Source organism: Stegodyphus dumicola, chromosome X2, assembly GCF_044657685.1.
Source record: "Stegodyphus dumicola isolate Sdum_Otavi_A_Nest chromosome X2, ASM4465768v1".
Classification (NCBI taxonomy): domain Eukaryota; kingdom Metazoa; phylum Arthropoda; class Arachnida; order Araneae; family Eresidae; genus Stegodyphus; species Stegodyphus dumicola.
In genome coordinates, this window is record NC_140781.1 from 104,537,581 (window position 1) to 104,555,232 (window position 17,652).

At 32.3% G+C, this 17,652-nt stretch overlaps 1 protein-coding gene across 5 annotated transcripts in view; it reads right to left on the reverse strand.

The window, feature by feature from the left end:
* Positions 1-15,334: 15,334 nt before the first annotated feature.
* The window catches only part of bigmax (helix-loop-helix-leucine zipper transcription factor bigmax), an 82,476-nt gene continuing 80,158 nt past the window's right edge, over positions 15,335-17,652 (reverse strand). For all 5 annotated transcript variants that reach the window (XM_085809982.1, XM_085809985.1, XM_085809983.1 and 2 more), the window contains one exon: positions 15,335-15,667. In XM_085809982.1, coding sequence (XP_085666108.1) covers positions 15,491-15,667 — 177 coding nt within the window. In that variant the 3' untranslated portion in view covers positions 15,335-15,490. The remainder of the gene's footprint in view (positions 15,668-17,652) is intronic.

The window sequence follows — 17,652 nt, forward strand, 5'->3', positions numbered from 1 at the left end:
CTCAAAACTCGTAAGACAGTACGAAACTGCATTAGAAAATGTGTTAAATGTCAAAGATTTAAATCCAAAAGTTGTGATGTAACTCCAGGAATTTTGCCGAAAGATAGAGTACGTGATGCAAATGTTTTTGAGATAGTGGGTGTCGATCTGGCAGGACCCCTCTACCTTAAAGATGGTCGAAAAGCTTATATTGTTCTTTACACATGTGCGGTCTATAGGGCCATTCATCTGGAGTCAGTAACATCCTTGACAACTGAAGCTTTTTTCCAGTCATTGAGACGTTTCATTTCTCGTCGCGGAAGACCATCTATAATATACTCAGACAATGGCAGTAATTTTAAAGGAGCGGAGAGCCTTCTGCATACAATTGATTGGGACAGTCTGCGATCAAAGGCCGCTGAGCAAAGAATTCAGTGGAAATTTATTCCTCCTTCCGCACCTTGGTGGGGCGGTTGGTGGGAACGTTTAGTTCAAATGGTGAAACAGATTCTGAGAAAAGTTCTAGGTCGCGCTGCCCTGGATTACGAGGAGTTGCTTACAGTACTATGCGACTGTGAGAGAGTTATCAATACTAGGCCACTTACCTACGTGTCGGAAGACGTTGAAGATTCATCCCCATTAACTCCAGAAATGTTCCTGCGGGAGATTTCCAAATCAGAAGTACCTGATATCGATACAGTGATAAGGAAAAACTGAGTAAACGAGCTAAGTATCTACAAAAGGTGAGAGAACAACTTAGAGCAAGATTCCGTGTGGAATATCTAGGACAGTTACGTCAGCAGTCCATTAAAAACTCTATAGCTAAACCTCTCCAGGTGGGTGAAATTGTTCTACTTGAAGATAACAACAAAAAACGTGCTTTTTTGGAACCTGGCGCGTGTCATAAAGCTGCTACCTGGTCGTGATGGACAAATAAGACTTGCTGTCATAAAAACAGAGACTTCTGAGTTTCTCAGACCAGTGCAAAGACTGTACAGACTTGAGCTGGATAACCCAGTCCAAAAGGATATGACTGAAAATATTCCTATGACTACCAGCAGTGGTAGAACTGTAAAACCAGTGATACGTCTGTGAAATGTTTTGTACTTGTTTGAGTACTTTGTAATAATTTGATTTATTTTTATTTTTCTAGGTTTAGTATTATCTGTTAATATGTCTAGAAAATTATGGAATGCTGCATCTCCAGGTAAATTTGTATTTCAATTTAATTAGAACATCTTGGTAGGCATAATTTTATACTTCAATATTGTATACTGTACTATTATGCATATATTGTACTTAACAGATGTGTGAATTTACCTCCCAGTAAATTCAGGTGGGAGGAATATGTAGCGAATACTTTATCCAACAGATGGCAGTATCTGCCAAGCTCCTTTGGTAATTGTCAATGCGCATGCGCAAGCGGAGTGTAAAAAGAAGTATAATATTAGGAGAATGAGCTTTCGTTAATAATGTTGCTGCGCGTTTTCGCTGTGTAAATAAAAGTATATTTTTATATCATAGATGTTCTTTACTCTCTAATGCGAAGCACTAGGTTAGTGCACGAATCTCTTCTGATTCAGAAACCATTTTCAAACCGTGGGTCACCACACTCACTACCCTGTTTACAAAATATCTTTATTTTCTCACATAATATAATAGTTATTTAGGCCACTATATATTATCTCAGCACATGATCCTTTCACTTTCATACGTATTTTATTTTTTATTTCTACCAGTATTAAATTCATAATTCTGAATCTTCGTTAAGGAAAATTTATAATTAAGCCCCGCCCCCAACCAATGCCTGACGAGCAAGAACATGCACATTCTTTTCAGGTCAACCATTGGCACACGTGACCCAATAGCTCCTCCCTGCACCTCCTCGACCTGCTCTGCAATCTATTCCTTCATTTGAGCGCCGGACGACGTAGCAGTAGCATCTGTTACTCTAACTTATGCTTTTTACATCTCCAGCTTAGGATTCGACTAACTCTTTGTACTCAAGGCTCAGCCATTGCTTATCACGTCCACTGCTCATCACGAGAAATTTTTCTCTATTATGAACTCTGCCATGATATGCCATCTTACACGTGCTACATACAGGATGTGGCTTTCCCAGCCTAGGAGCCTGTTGAAGTGCCCAGCACCTGAGCCTTCCAACGTCGGCGCAGGGGTAGCCGTATGAAATTCCCTGAACTTTTTTGTCGATTTTCGAATTCCTTGACTTTTTCCGGTTTTCCAGGTAGCGTGGCAACTCTGTAGTCACCACTGCCTTGAACAGCAAGATGAGACTCTAACTTCATGCAGTTTGTACCACACTCATATCCTCTAATCAGCTCAGTGCATCAGGAAATGAGATTCATTTCAACATACAATCTTGGCACTATTTCATTGGGTCTAATTTTTGTGTTCCTGGCATGAATAGGTGTCATGTTTGATAACCTGCAGTAAGATATGGTATATAAGTGTACGATGTTCGGCTTCTGTAGACCAAGATAAACTCTTGATATGTCAGCCCTTGGAAATCTATTATTATTAGAGTTACTGCCACATCAGTTATTGCTATACGAAATGGGGAATGATCTCTTAAATAAATCTAAAATACACTACTTAAGTTTTACTGCGTGCTTTTAAAAATTTTAATTCTTTGACTTCTGTTTCAACATTATGATATCTTTGCAATAAATATACTTTATACATAACTCTTTATGCTCCTTTCTAAAGCATATTTTTCTAATACAAAAGATTTAAAATCAATTTTTAAATTACTCTTAATAATAAGAGTTGTAGGACTCAACTTATAGTGACATAAATGTAAAGAAGATAGCAGAAATCTCATGTAATGCAGAAAAATATCTTTAGCAAATTAAGTAGTTAATTTTTCTCAAAAGAATATTTATTAATGTATAAAATTTACTTTTCTATTAAAAAAACGCAGAAATCTCATGCAATGCAGAAAAATATACTTAGCAAATTAAGTAACTAAGTTTTCTTAAAAGAATATTGATAAATTTATAAAATTTACTTTTCTAATTAAAAAAGATTTGAAAACAATGCAACAAATTAAGTAGTAAATTTTTCTCAAAAGTACATTGATAAACGCATAAAGTTAATTTTTTATTTAAAAAAAAGAAAAGATATGAAAACAAAATGCAGTCTACGATCTAAAACTCAGATATTACCATTTTTCAATTTTGGGGGGCAACATTTCAATCAGAAAATTAATGAAAGAACTGTTACAGCAACATTTCTGCTTTTAAAAATGATGCGAATGGATTAATGATTGAAGATTGCAGCTATGCTACATGAGCAAAAAATATATTTAGATAGTTCTTTCAGTTATCGTATTTTGCATTATGATACAAATGTATCATTTTCGTTAAAAAATGTGCAATTCACGACTTTTCCTGGAAGGGAGAAAAAAGATACACACCTTTCTATGAAATGTTAAATGAAAATGTTTGTATTTTTTTTACTTAAAATAACGTTAGTAATAATTTTAAAAAATTAATTTTATTCAAATTTCATTTTAAATAATTGCTAAAGTTTGTTCATTATAGTGGACAGCATGCATATACATACAGGCATACAAATCTCTTCCCAACGATTTACGGTCACTGTGCATTTGAAATCATTTCCTGCCTTGTTTGCAGTGATCATTACCATCTTCTAAATGGTAAATCTACAACTGACATGTACACTGCTCAAAAAAAAAAAAAAAGGGGGGGGGGGACAGTTCTATATATCCCGTTCTACTGGGCCGATTGACAAAATTCAAATTGCGTTCTTCATGTCTCGAAAGCGCGACTTAGGATATATATTAGATTTATATATAGAACTATTCTAACATAGGTATTTTGACACAAAATCGGACTTTTTCTGAAATAACATACCAATTTTTTTTACATATTTCGATTCTACAACTCAAATTACGCCTAAATATGAAATTTTGTAAAATTTGGAGCGAAATTTACGGAGAAATTCACAAATTTATGTTGTCACTTTTATTTCAGTTTGCGTCAAGAATAGTTCACTTGGCGAACTTCTTAATATATGGCAACTTAGTTTCCTTTCTCGTAAGAGGAAAAAAAAGTCACCATCGTTCCTTTTTTCCAAATAATATTCTTTATATTATATTTTTAATTATTACTTATTATTTTAAGGATTTTTTTTTCTTTTCGAATTTCATTTTAATTGTTTAAGTTGTATGTTTTTTTTTTTTTTTTTTTTTTTTCCGAATAACTGTTTTAAAAATTTCTATTTACCTATTCGAACTGCGTAAAAAAAGGTGCAGCGTTTATTTATTTTTATTTTTTTTTTCAAATAGTAGTCTTTATATATTTTTTTTTGTCATAGTTATTATTTTAGGTAGTTTTTGAATTTTTATACTTTTATTTTAATTGTTTGTGTTGCATTGCCTCTTCAGATAATTTTTTTTTTTTATTTTCTATTTATTCCTTCGAACTGAGCATTTTAAATATATTTATTAATATAAATTTTCCAGAATTTGATTTTATTTATTTGAATTGCTTTTCTTTCGGAAGAATACTTTGTAACCCAGACTACGATGCGTTTGAAAACTGCATATATTAAAAGAGAAAATACAGTAAAGCACAGTTAACACGCCTTTCAATGTTCCGTTCAGAAAAGATATATAGAAATAAGAGAGATGTATAACCGACATTTTAACTTAGGATGACTTGCATACACTGCTTTAAACAGTTTTATCATTGTGTTCATTGCTTTACACAATTTTATCCTACATTTGGTTTTTTAAAATGTTATTTATATTTTAGTCAAATATTTTATTTTTGAAATCGCAAGAATCAAATATCATAAGATTAAAAGGTTTTTAAATTAAAATAAAATACTAATACTAAATTTTACGCAAAAATTTATTTTTTCTTCTCTTTTTCTTCAGGCATTCTACTTTATTCTTGCTCTTTTTTCTTTTTTTTTAGGCATTCTGCAAGTATATTAAAAAGTATCCAACTCTTCCAAATATCTTGATATGTCTGACAACAATTTTAAATAAAGTTATCGCCTTTCATTTCATAAAGGCCTACAAACGGCTGAGCGGTAAAGTCGCTGAACACTGGTAGTTCACTCCGAGGTTCGAATCCCGGTAAACGGGCTGGTTGCATGGGCGTTTTCGTGAATTTTCTCATGTGTACCGTGTATGACAGCTGGTTTCCCTTCGAAAGTTCTTCAAGAAGTATTTCGTCAGAGCCTTTATCAGTCTTTAGAGGCTAAACATTTTGAAGGTATGAGATGAAAGGAAAGACTGGTTTCATCAAGAGGTTTTGGTTTATTTAATTATGACAAAGCACACTATGGCTATCTAAGGGGCGGGATGCCTTCGTGGAAGCCTTTGTAAGGGAAACTGGCTCGCATACACGTTACACATGGGGAAAACCACGAAAACGCCCATGCAGCCAGCCCGTTCGCGGGATTCGAACCTCGGATCGAACTATCAGTGTTCAGCGACTTTACCGCTCGGCCGCTGTTTCATCAGGAGGGGGAAAAAACGCATTTAGGTGACATCCACATACAATACTGGATAAACTCCTGAATCTTCAAATAATTCGACTGAGAAAATCATGGGATTCTCCATTTATGATATGATATGATGTTCTATAACGTAATTTAAATTTATACAACCATATAGTCTAAAACCAGTCGCTCTTCACTTTAATCTGCAATGATATCGTTTTTGTCTTTTCTGTTAACACAAGCTCAATTGATAGTATTTGCTGGTGTACACGTCCAAGTGTTTTCTCTTTGAACTCCTAAACTCTTTGAAGTATCCCGAAAGTATATTCAAAAGCGTCCAACTTTTTTAAACATCTTGGTATGTCTGACAGCCAAATTTCCCTGCAAATTTTTGCTTACTTTTCTCCCTAATTTTCTTCTTTCCTTCTACAGTTATTTTCAGTGCTCACACAAGAAAATTTAAGATTTTTCGATTGCTAGGCTTCCATAAATTTTGCATTCTTGTCAATTTTTTAAAACATCAATTACATGAATTGCGTTTCAGCTGAAGCAGCTTTTCATTTTCTACTCATTTTAACTATAAATAAAGTTTAAAAGCAAAGTCCAAAGAATAAATATTTTAATTAAAAGATTTTTGCTAAATGACAAAAAAATAAAACAGTCCAGCAGGGTTTATTCTGTACCACCTAATGACCCGATTCTTATATCGGCTTAAACAATCTAAATCATATTAAAGATCATGTTTTTTTATACAATCTATAACGCGAGAGAAAAATTAGCTTCTTAAAACATTCTTTCTAAGAGAATTAATATAAAAGATTATATTTATATATATATTTTTAAAGCTGGGACTTGAACCAAACTGTCAAACTTTTAAAGTTTAATTTACATGGTGGTTATAATTAAGGTTTCAATTTGAAATGGTCATAAAAGGAAAACTACCGGACCAAATGTTATCAAACTTGGGAATCGTGTAAAGGAGGTTATGGGAATTTATTTTCCGCGGGAAAAAAAAAAAAAAAAAAAGAGTTCAAAAACTCACCCCCAGGGGGAAAAAGGGGGCTGTATACAATATTGTTAAATGAAATAAGACACGAAAACATCTGTTTAAAATGTGTTTAATATTTTCCGAAACGTGTTACAAAGCATGTTCAATGTAGCGTCCAGCATTTTCCGAAAGCAAGTTAAATCCTGTTACTGCATTCTCAACAGCAGCTCTTAGCATATCAGGAGGAATGTTACGTACATGTCAGTGTATCAAATTTTTCATTTCTGCCAAATTGTTTAGATTATCTTCATAAACAGTGCTGTTGAGATAACCCCATAGCCAAAAGTCACAGAGGTTGAGGTCTGGTAGGAAGAGGGAAAGTGTTGGCTTATAAGACGTTCATTCGTGAAATGTTGCCCAAGTAACTGTGCGACACACATGAGGTGGGGCCCAGCCCTGCATAAAAATCGTAGTATCTAAAATGCCACGTTACTGCAGTTCATGTATCACGAAACATTTTAACATTGACTCTTAAGTCACGGACCTTATAAGAGATAGACTAATCCAGTGGGCGGGGTGCGCGTCACCGACATGTCGGCAAGAAAGAGTAAGGACGAGCTGGTTTACTTACGATCTTAAAAGTTATGTGATACAAACGCCATAGGTTTGTATCACATAACTCTTTTTAATTATTTAATTTGATACGTTGTATAGTGATGAGATTATGAAAACGGCAGTTTTTTTCCAAATAGGATTTAATATATCTCATTAAAGCACTTTTTACTGAATTTCGCGCATTTTTTTCACGCGTAATACTTGTACAAACATCTTTACTTCGGTAAAACGGTAAAAATTCTAAGCATAAAATTTATGAACTTAATTTTGCGTAAAAATAAAGTAAAATTAAATAAGATTGATAGTACGCGATGCTTAAAAATAAATAAGGTAGAATTAAACAAGATCTGATATTTGTTTTGTATTTTTAATTTAATGAACATTTTCAGGCAGTGATTTTCCAAACTATAATAACATTACAAAACGATCATATTTATTTGATTATATGATCATTAAATTACTAACATTAAAGTGTATTAGTTATTTTAATAATTCATAAAATTCGAAGCATAAAATTTTCCGAGCGTAATGAAGGGAAAAAAAAGATAAAACAAAATCTAGAAGCACTCAGATTTTATATTACGCCCAAAAGGAACCTTTTTTTAAAATTTTGTGTGTTACCTATATTTATTGAACATCATGTTCTTCGTCCGTAAACCACATACAGTTGAAAACAGCATATCTTTAGAATTTCCGCACTGGAGATAAAACTGTTATTTTCCGTACAGTGTTCGCTCTGAACTCGTTGAGTTTGTTAATCAAAAATTCGTTAAAGTTTTACAAAATATGAAATAGATTAAAACAAATTCGAAATTCGGCCGTCCAGATGCCTTATTCGGGTCGAGGATTACATTATTCAAAATTTGATGGCTCTAGATACTGTCATTTTTGTCACAGTGCGAGAAACATACATGTATTCATGCAGATTCTTCATTATTTAATTTCTTTACATATAATACAGGGGGATAATATTTGGTAACAACAATTTGCAAGGAGACACGGACATTTATAGTAAAGCAGCGGAAAATGCCGCTCCGAAACTAACAGTCTTTCTAGACTACCGCACCTTTAGGCTAATAAATTAAATTAGCAATAAATAAAAAAAAATCTTATGCAGAACTAAAAATAAATTTAATAAAATAATCATTATAAAATACAAGCAAAATTAATTATTACGGTTAACTACAATTTTAATATTAGAATTAAATGTATAAAAATTTTTAAAGTGTCAAAAGTGTTTATCACTACGATGTATTATGAAATATAATTGAAATAAAATTCCTTTATAGAAATTGTACTATACTACTCATCAATAATTTAAAAAAAGCAGCAAAATTTAGAATTTTAAACAAAACTTTCAAAAATTCGTTTTTAAATATTTTAGTATTTTTTACTTATTTACACCAATAAAAAGCATAAAAATTGCAAGAGAAAATTGCTTGTTTGAAATTTTCTATTAGTTCAGACTTAAAATATTATTTTCTAAAAGAAGTAGTTACAAATTTCCTTACAGCATAGGAAAAGCTAAAGAAACGCCCAGCCCTGAAATCATGCAATAGCTTTATAATTATTTGGAACGTTAATTATGCTTGATAAATATGCTAAATTTTTAAAAATCAATCTCAATTTCAAAAATGAAAATATGTAGAAATTCTAATTTGTGAAATGAGGCGCTACAACTAGCTTTATCTGGACAATTATACACGTTGCAATAGGCAACCAATGTTAAATTCTGCAAGTCGTCCCTACTCCTCCGTATGTGATCAAGGTGACAGCCGGCAACGCTTCAGACGAGGGAGAAAACCCGTTTGGGTTAGTCTATTTCTTATAAGGTCCATGCTCTAAGTGAGCTGCAATCACAGTGGTCCAGCCGTCGACTGCTCTTCAGAGAAAAATAGTTCAGTTATAAAACTAGCCGTCATTCTACACTAAACGATGTGGAATGACTGCTATGCAATCGAATGCAGTAGGAGAATGCAATGGAAATAGATAGATAACATGAGGGATTTCTTTGGCCCAAATCGATTAAAAGCGTTTTGAATCAGTATCTTCATGTTTTAGTGCTGAATTCAGGCTTCAAAAATTACAAATTAGCGATCTGTAAGAAAACGATTTCCAGATTGTACGCACTGGTGTGTGATTTGCGATCCCACATTTTCTAATCGCTAATTCGTGGTTTTCACTGACGAATTTCTCACTTACACGGATGGCGCACTCGACTTCTATCAAATTTAACGCTTTTAAATGGTAATTTGCCTACTTCAAAGTTTCTTAAGGGTATACAACATATTAAACCCGTGTAACAAAAGGTTAAGTTAGATTCCGACCCATATTTCGTTTAACAATATTGCATACAGCGCCATTTCCCCCCTGGTGGTGAGGTTTCGAACTTCCTTTTTTCGCGGAAAATAAATTCCCATGACCTCCTTTATACGATTACCAAGTTTGATAACAATTGATCCAGTAGCTTTCCTTTTATGACCGTTTCAATGTGGAACTTTAATTATAACCACTCTGTATATTATTAAATTTTAATTTGAAGCTATGCGTTATATGTATACCATGCGTAAATTTTTCGCTCTTATGGAAAACTAAAGAATCGAAGCAAACATACTTAGGATAATGGACCAAAACTGAAAAAATTTCCCCTCCCTCCGAAAATAAAATATTGAAACTTCGACCTTGAATTTATTGGGTTATCGAAATATTTAATTTGACTTATCTTCTGAGTCCTAGTTCCGACTACAATTCCGTCAAAAATTCCGAATTACTTAAGCTGAAGTAAAAGATTTAGTATATATTCACTGTATGTTAATAAAGTAATCAGAGTGTAATAAAAATAGATTATAAAATTTACGCTGATGCTACTTTTTGTCTGACTGCACAACATGTAATGGAAGAGAAGGCCTTGTAGAGATCTGTTTTTGACATAACTCTAAAAGTAGATGTCATACTCCTTTTGTCTCTTCAATGTCAAAAAACTGTCCTTTGAGAGGCAACTTTAGTTTTTGGGAAAGAAAAAAAAATCACAAGACGACAAATTTGAAGAACATGCAGGACGATTGAATACACATACTTATTTTCGGAACACAAGCGGTTCTCCGACTGGTTATTGAATAATGAAAAGATGCATTGTCATGCAATACAAAACATTTGGAATACGTTTTCTGACGGAAAACGTAAGATTAAAAGTCATCTGCTTAATTCACAGCCATTTACAAGTCAACTACTCGAGCAATTGCAGAATCGTTTTGATCCTGAGCTTGTAAGACAAACCTAATATCACTGGATTTAAAAACTTCTTTAATCTTCCGAGAACGTTTCTTCTTTAGCTCATATTCCAAGAATATTAAGTGAATACAATTATTGCAAAAGAAATTGTATATTCATTTGCACTACGACTTGGTAGTTTACTAACGAGTTAACAAAACTTAAATTCTGCTTTTTGTGTCTAAGAATACAACATTTTAAATATTTACAAATAAAATATTAAATTGGAGATTTAATTGGAGCCTCACCAGTTGCCTAGCATTTGAAGATTGTTAAATACTAATTGTTTGTTGCGAAGTCTAACCCAGGCTGCATGGTTGGTTTTCGCAGATTTCTAGGTTCTATTTACAAAGGTTCTCTATGAAAGCATCTTAATCAAATAGCTCCCATGTTCTTTCTATGTTCAAATAGCTAACTAACCTAGTTTAAGTGCGATTTCCAAGTGAAGTTACTAGCAAAACCCGAATACTCATTAAAAATCATGTAGCTTGCCAATCGGGAGTAACATGAAAGATACGGCGCCAATAATTGAATTGCTGTTACGGTACGCTGTTTGTAAACTTAGATGGTCATTCCTTAATTAAATAGCCCACCAGCGGTCGAGCAGTAAAGACGCTGAACACTGGTAGTTCGGTCCGAGGTTCGAATCCCGCAAACGAGCTGGCCGCATGGGCGTTTTCGTGGTTTTCCCCATGTGTAACGTGTATACGAGCCAGTTTCCCTTAGAAAGTCCTCCACGAAGGCATCCCTCCTCTTAGGCAGATAGCGCTCGAGGCTTTGCCATAATCACACACACAGTGTAAATAATGATTCTATTGCACAGATGGCTTTGAATGATTCACTGTAGTCACTGATATTATTGAGATACAAAAGGAAGACAGTTTTCCATAGTCAATAAAAGGCTTGATGTAGTATGCGTATGTGGGACGTTTTAAGTACAGAAATTTGACAATTCCAAGGCTAATTTTGCATATTACGGACGTTTTATTTCCCCGTGTAATACGTTCAGTAGAATAAAAAAGAACTTTTTATGTAGTCCCATAAAAATTTTTAATTTCTATGTTTTTACCAAAACAGTTATCATGCATTACCAGTTTATTTAGGTGTACCCTTATATCAGTTTATTTAAATGCTTTTTTTTTTTTTTCCCTTTATTACAGATAACCTCAAAATTTTGCTTAGTATGAAACGTATTTTTAAAAAGTTAGATTAATTTAGTTGCATGTACGACTAGCAGGGGACGCAATGTGTTCGGCAAATATTTAGAGTGTAAGCAGTTATGTATTGCATATAATCTGCTGCCACCCCAGTCTTTCCTCCTCTACTTCACAAATTACTGTTTAGCCACAGAAAGTTTTCCCTGTTGTAAAAGTAGTCTGAGCAAATGTGATTACGTTATGTCAATTCCCTCTTCACGCAAGGAATTTGCGGCTTAAGCTGTCTAGCCTTTTCATTTAGAGAAACAAAAACTAATTTCATTGTTTTATTTGATCGAAGACAGTGCATTTTATTTCATGGAAATGAACATATTTATAAATATATAGCTATTGTATTTTGGAATAAAATCCAATAAAATTGTTGGCTTATCGAAAATTCATCCGAGTGCCTTACAGTAAATAATATTTGGCCTCACAAATAATAAATAAAATTAACTATTAGATTATTTTCCGCCGAATATGATTAAAAACCTATTTTGTTTCGTAACACGTTTAGAAAATAAAAATTGTTTGGGTAATGAAATAAGGAAAGAATTAGCTCAAAAAAAAAATCATTTTATTTTGAAAATACATCCCTTGGGCTGTCGTTTAATGATGTTTTCTTGGTGGTAACGGGTACCTGGAGCTCTCCATATGAAAGTCCGGCGAGAATCAGACTGCAAGCTAATCCTGGACTCGTCGAAAAATATCACACAAGCCCACTGTTGCGGTGTCCACAATGCATGCATGCTCTCTACTCCAGGCTAACTGCAGGCGACAGTGAGTTGCAGTAAGTGGAACGCATCTGACAGGTCTAGGAGCATATAGACCAATCTGCCCTAAGTGTCTGTACACGGTCTGCCTTGAAATTGTCGTACCAGTGCCTGAAGAGGGCTGACGAGACAGGTCTGAGGCTGTGCTCCGCCTGTTTCTTTTGGCAGTAACTGCCAAATACCGGTCCTCATTCGGCGTTGTAACTCTGGGGTGACCAGTGCTGTAACATCTACTCACATTACCATCATCTTGGAACCGTTGCCAAAGCCTGGAGACACTCTAGGCAATTGCAAGTTCGTCTGATGCTTCCAGTTGGGTACGCCCACATTCCAGACGGCCGATAATTCTACCACGTAAAAAATCATCCAAATGTGCTCTTTGTATCATAACTATTCGGTTATTGCACTGAAATGCTTATAAAGCGTCTGCGAACAATTTTACTTCTTTGGCTGTATTTTTTATATATTACTCTCTTACACTCTCGTCATTGTGATGTAACATCGGTGTCATCTGGTTACTTCCTGAAATTTGCATATGATTCTTGAAAATGTGTGTAGTGATTTTACAGGTGATATATTTATTTTAGAGTTCGATTTCCGCGTGACTCCGAATTATCCTTAATTTATGGACATGAGTGTAATTGATTTGTAACTTCTACTAGAACTGATGTTAAGAATTAAAGTGCAAATAAATAATATCGTGTGCAAATATTGATTAATATAAAATTAAAAATATTTGCATTCAGACAAAGTTTTTTTAAATATTTGCAATTACTTTATAAAAAGGATTTATTAATAACCGTAATAATTACTTATTATATTACTGATGATTACTGATTATATTACTGATGATGATTAGGATTCAGTTCTTGTCAATTACATTCCAAATTAGAATTTTAAGGATATAATGAAAATACGCTACGCACAAAAATACATTTTAGGATAAAAAATGAGTTGATTTATATGTTTTAAAACTTCTGAAATTCATTTAATAAACATCATATCCTCATTGTTAATTGAATCCAGAATGTTGGGTGTCGTTTATATAATTATTCTTGTCCACAGAATCTGCTGACTTATCCAGCCATTAAGTAGCTGCAGATCATTTCTATATAACCATTGAACTTCCATTAATTCAGTCTCTAGAGGGTTGTATGTTTATATCATAATTTGACTTTTATAAAAATGATTATTCTAAATCTTATGTTTCTATAAAATACACTGTGCTTTAAAAATATGGATGATAGTATCAGCCGCTCTTTCAGCCACTTCATAAGCAACAGTTTGTTTAGAAATAAATTATGCAGTTAATGTCATAAAATACAAATAAATATCAAACGAAAATTCTCAGTTTTAGACAATGCGACTTAAACGAAGTAAAGTAGCAGACGATAAAAAGCCGAAGGTAAAAATTTACTCTTATTTAAAAAAAAAAAAAAAAAAAAGATAGAGAGAAATTTTTTTTAAAAAAAGTTAAAAATTTGAATATCATCATCTATAATTTTAAAAAAATAGCTTTTCATATAGTATTAATAAATATTTATTATGCATCATTGATGGAAAAAATGTCATATAATTAATTCTTCATAAAATTTTAATTGAAATTTAAGGTTAAAAATAGCTGTGGCAATTCACTGTAACAAAAATCCATAGACCACATTTGGCGTTATTATCACTCAAAAAAAACATGCCAAATTTCAAAACACGAAAACATGTAAATTCGTGTATATCTTAGAAAATTTTGAATAAAAAAGTTTAATTTTTTGCAGATATGCTTAAAAATACACCTACTTTAAGATGATGGTAAAAATTTTATAGGTTATAATTCAAAATTTTTTTCGAAAAATTTATAAAAATTATTTAAAAATAGAAATTTAAAAAATAAAACACAAAAAATGGGTAAATTTTATTTGGAATGAACCTAAATTTCGAAATGTGAGAGAAAAAATCAAAAACAATTAATAAAAAAGAGATACTGATAAATATTTGCCAAATTCAATTAACATTGAGGAGCTAAAATTTTGAGAGCTAATATTTTAAAAACTACTCGTATGATTTTTACAAAACTTGGTATTCTGGCATAATTTGAGTCGTAGAATCGAAATATGGAAAAATATTGGTATGTTATTTCAGAAAAAGTCCGTTTTTGTGTCAAAATACCTATGTCAGAATAGTGCTATATATAATCTAATATATATCCTAAGTCGCAATTTCGAGACATGAAAAATGCAGTTTGAATTTTGTCAATCGGCCCAGTAGAACGGGAGATATAGCACTGTCCTTTTTTTTTTTTTTTTTTTTTTGAGCAGTGTACATACAGATCACTCAAAATACCTTCATTTTGTCGATTGCGATTGATTTCATTTTGCTACGATTTTGTAACCTGTACCTATTGTATTCAAATGTCAAATGTTCCAGAAATTCCTTGCCACACATAAACATTTCCAGTGGTGTTTTGGCTTGATAAGCAGTACATTTGAGTTTCAATTCACTCTTTTCGGTAGATCTTTACTTATCCACTCCACAATTTTCTCAAACTGACATTTAAAATAAAATGTCTAAAATTACTAACTATGAATAAAAATGATAGTATAAGAAAATGTAAGCAATATTATATAATTTTTACTATGAGAAATTGTACTAACTTGGAAACAGAAGTAGCAGCCATTTTCCAAATAGCAATGCTTTACTTAGTTCGACAGTTGAAAGATCTAATAATATAGAATGAATAAACACAGCAATGGAATCTGTTAAGGCATTTACAGAAGAATAAACAAATTTTAACTTTTGTCTACTAGAGTGGATATGCAACAAAGGGTTAATGGCAATTTAGGAAGGAGTGTTGTTCTAACAGCTGGTTGCTCCAAAGTGCTAGACATCAAATAATCCTCTAGGTTACAAAGAATTGCAATACTTTTCAAAGAAAAAGTTACAAATTACAATGAGGTTGTGCATTTAGAAATTAAACACTGAATTAAAATGTTATTTCAAAATTAATTCCAGCTATAAGAAAAATCCACAGGAAAAGAGAAGCAACTTTATTTATACAATATACAACTTTAATTAAAATCATGTCATTAGCATGTAAACATACTGGTTTTGTACAATAGTCGGAGCATATTAAAATGAAAAATTTAGGTCAAATATCACAATAAATTCAAAATGCAGTTGTTTTATCTATTGAGTTGGCTGTTCAATTGGCACAATAGTGACACTATCATTTCCTGCAGGGTTTGTGGTTTGCAGTATTCTTCAAGCCAGCTAAAGACACAAGCAGACAATTCTCCAAAATTTGCAACAGATATAGATGAATTAAATGATTGAAACAAGGAATCACATATTGCTTGAAACTGAAAGATATAAAAACTACATATGCATCTAACATATCAGTACTAAAAAAAATTTTGAACATATGCAATAAGTATTTAATAACAATGGTTTAACTACCGTTTCCTTTTGATAGTATGGCTTGGCTGTCAACTTTACGAAAATAAAGTAGACTTTAAGAAACTTTAAGAAAAGATTTGAAGTAAAAAAGAAATAAATATAAAGGAAAAAAATCTGAAAGGTTTCAGATTTTAAATTACCTCCAAAGGGGGTGTTTTTTTAATGTTTTGTGCGTTACATTTATTTATTAAATATCATGTTCTTTGCACATAAACCATAAAATTCAGTTCAACAGCAATGTCACAAAATAATTTTTAAATAAGCATATCTTTAGAATTTCCGATAAACAGTTCCACGCGCTGGAGATAAAAAGGGCCAGTAGAGTGTTGCCATTGCTCGCTTTTAAATCATTCAGTTCGTTACTCAAAAATTCGTTAAAAGTTTTACAAAATATAAAATCTATAATAAAACAAATCCCAAATTTCAAATTTGGTTTTTCACATGCCCGTATTCGTAGGAGGATTACATCGTTCAAAATTCGATGGCTCTATGTACCGTTGTTTTATCACAATGTGAGACATACACATACATTTATGTAGATTTTTCATTATTTAATTTCTTCAAATATAGTTCAGGACTCTAACATTTAGTGGCAACAGTTTGAAAAGTGAAACAGACATTCAGAGTAATTCAATGCAAAATCGCAAAACGAAAACAATAGTCCTTCAGAGACAAAGCCCCTTTCGACTAAAAAAAAAATAATAAAGATAAATAATATATAATTAAAAATAAAAAAGACTAAGATGTAGATGCTTGCGGCAACGTGACTTCAAAAGAATACCAAATTGACAAGTCACATTATAATGCATAATTCATATTATTAAACTTAATTATAATTCTCAGGTAAACTATATTACTATGTAATTTATAAATTTAAATTTTACTTCATGTTTGGCCAATTCCATTTCACAGAGATTTTCTTAAAATTTTACCCTGACGATAACCGAACTAGAAACTTTTACTTATCAATAGTTCTTTCTAACCTCATAAAAATAGTCCATAATGTGTACATAATCACATGGATAGACAGTACTGTACCAGTTGAAGACTTAAGCAAAATTAAATACTAATATTTACCTACTAAGCCTTAGTTAACCCTTTCGCGGTCCTCTTCTCTCTGCAAAAATTTCTCCCCAGAGGCCCTTTGTTTTTCGCAGCGTGTAATGTTGTTTTCTCTGCACATATATAACTTTCTATACATAACTTTCGTAGTGGATGAATTTAAATGAATATTAAGTAAAGTTATAAGGAAATAAAGCATAATGGAAAAGTAACAATATCTCTGCTTATTTCTAACAGCAAGATTAATTTGATAACATCTGATCCAGGCAGTCCACTCCTCCCATTTTGTTGTTGTAATCTTCCATTTTTTACTCAAATGCACTAGACACGTTACGGATGACAAAGAGGTTAAGTCAGCAGAAAATGCATTACAAATCTCTACAATGGATTAGGTCAAATAAAAATTAGAAAATTTACTCCAAAATTCCTTTGAGGGAAAAAAATGGAATTTGCAAATTTAGGTTCGGTACCAGATGATGATGAGACAAAATCTTTTGCCTTTTTTAAGAACTTATCAAAGATGTTTCAATGTTTCCTTTTCTTTCAATATTTAGAGATCAACAATTCTTCAGAAAGTGCATTTGAAAGAGATCCCCTAAACTGACATAAATTAAAAACTGGGATATTTGAAGGTTTACCACAGACTGAAAAATAAGATGAAAATCTAGGAGTCTTCCAGTAAATCTTGGAGATTTGGCAGCTTTGTAAAAGTGCACTGAAAAATCATTTTCTACATGACAGAAATTGTTTTAGTATATTACTGTAATATGAAATATATTTATTCTAATGCAAAACAGATTTAAAAAAGACTGATTTATTATCATTG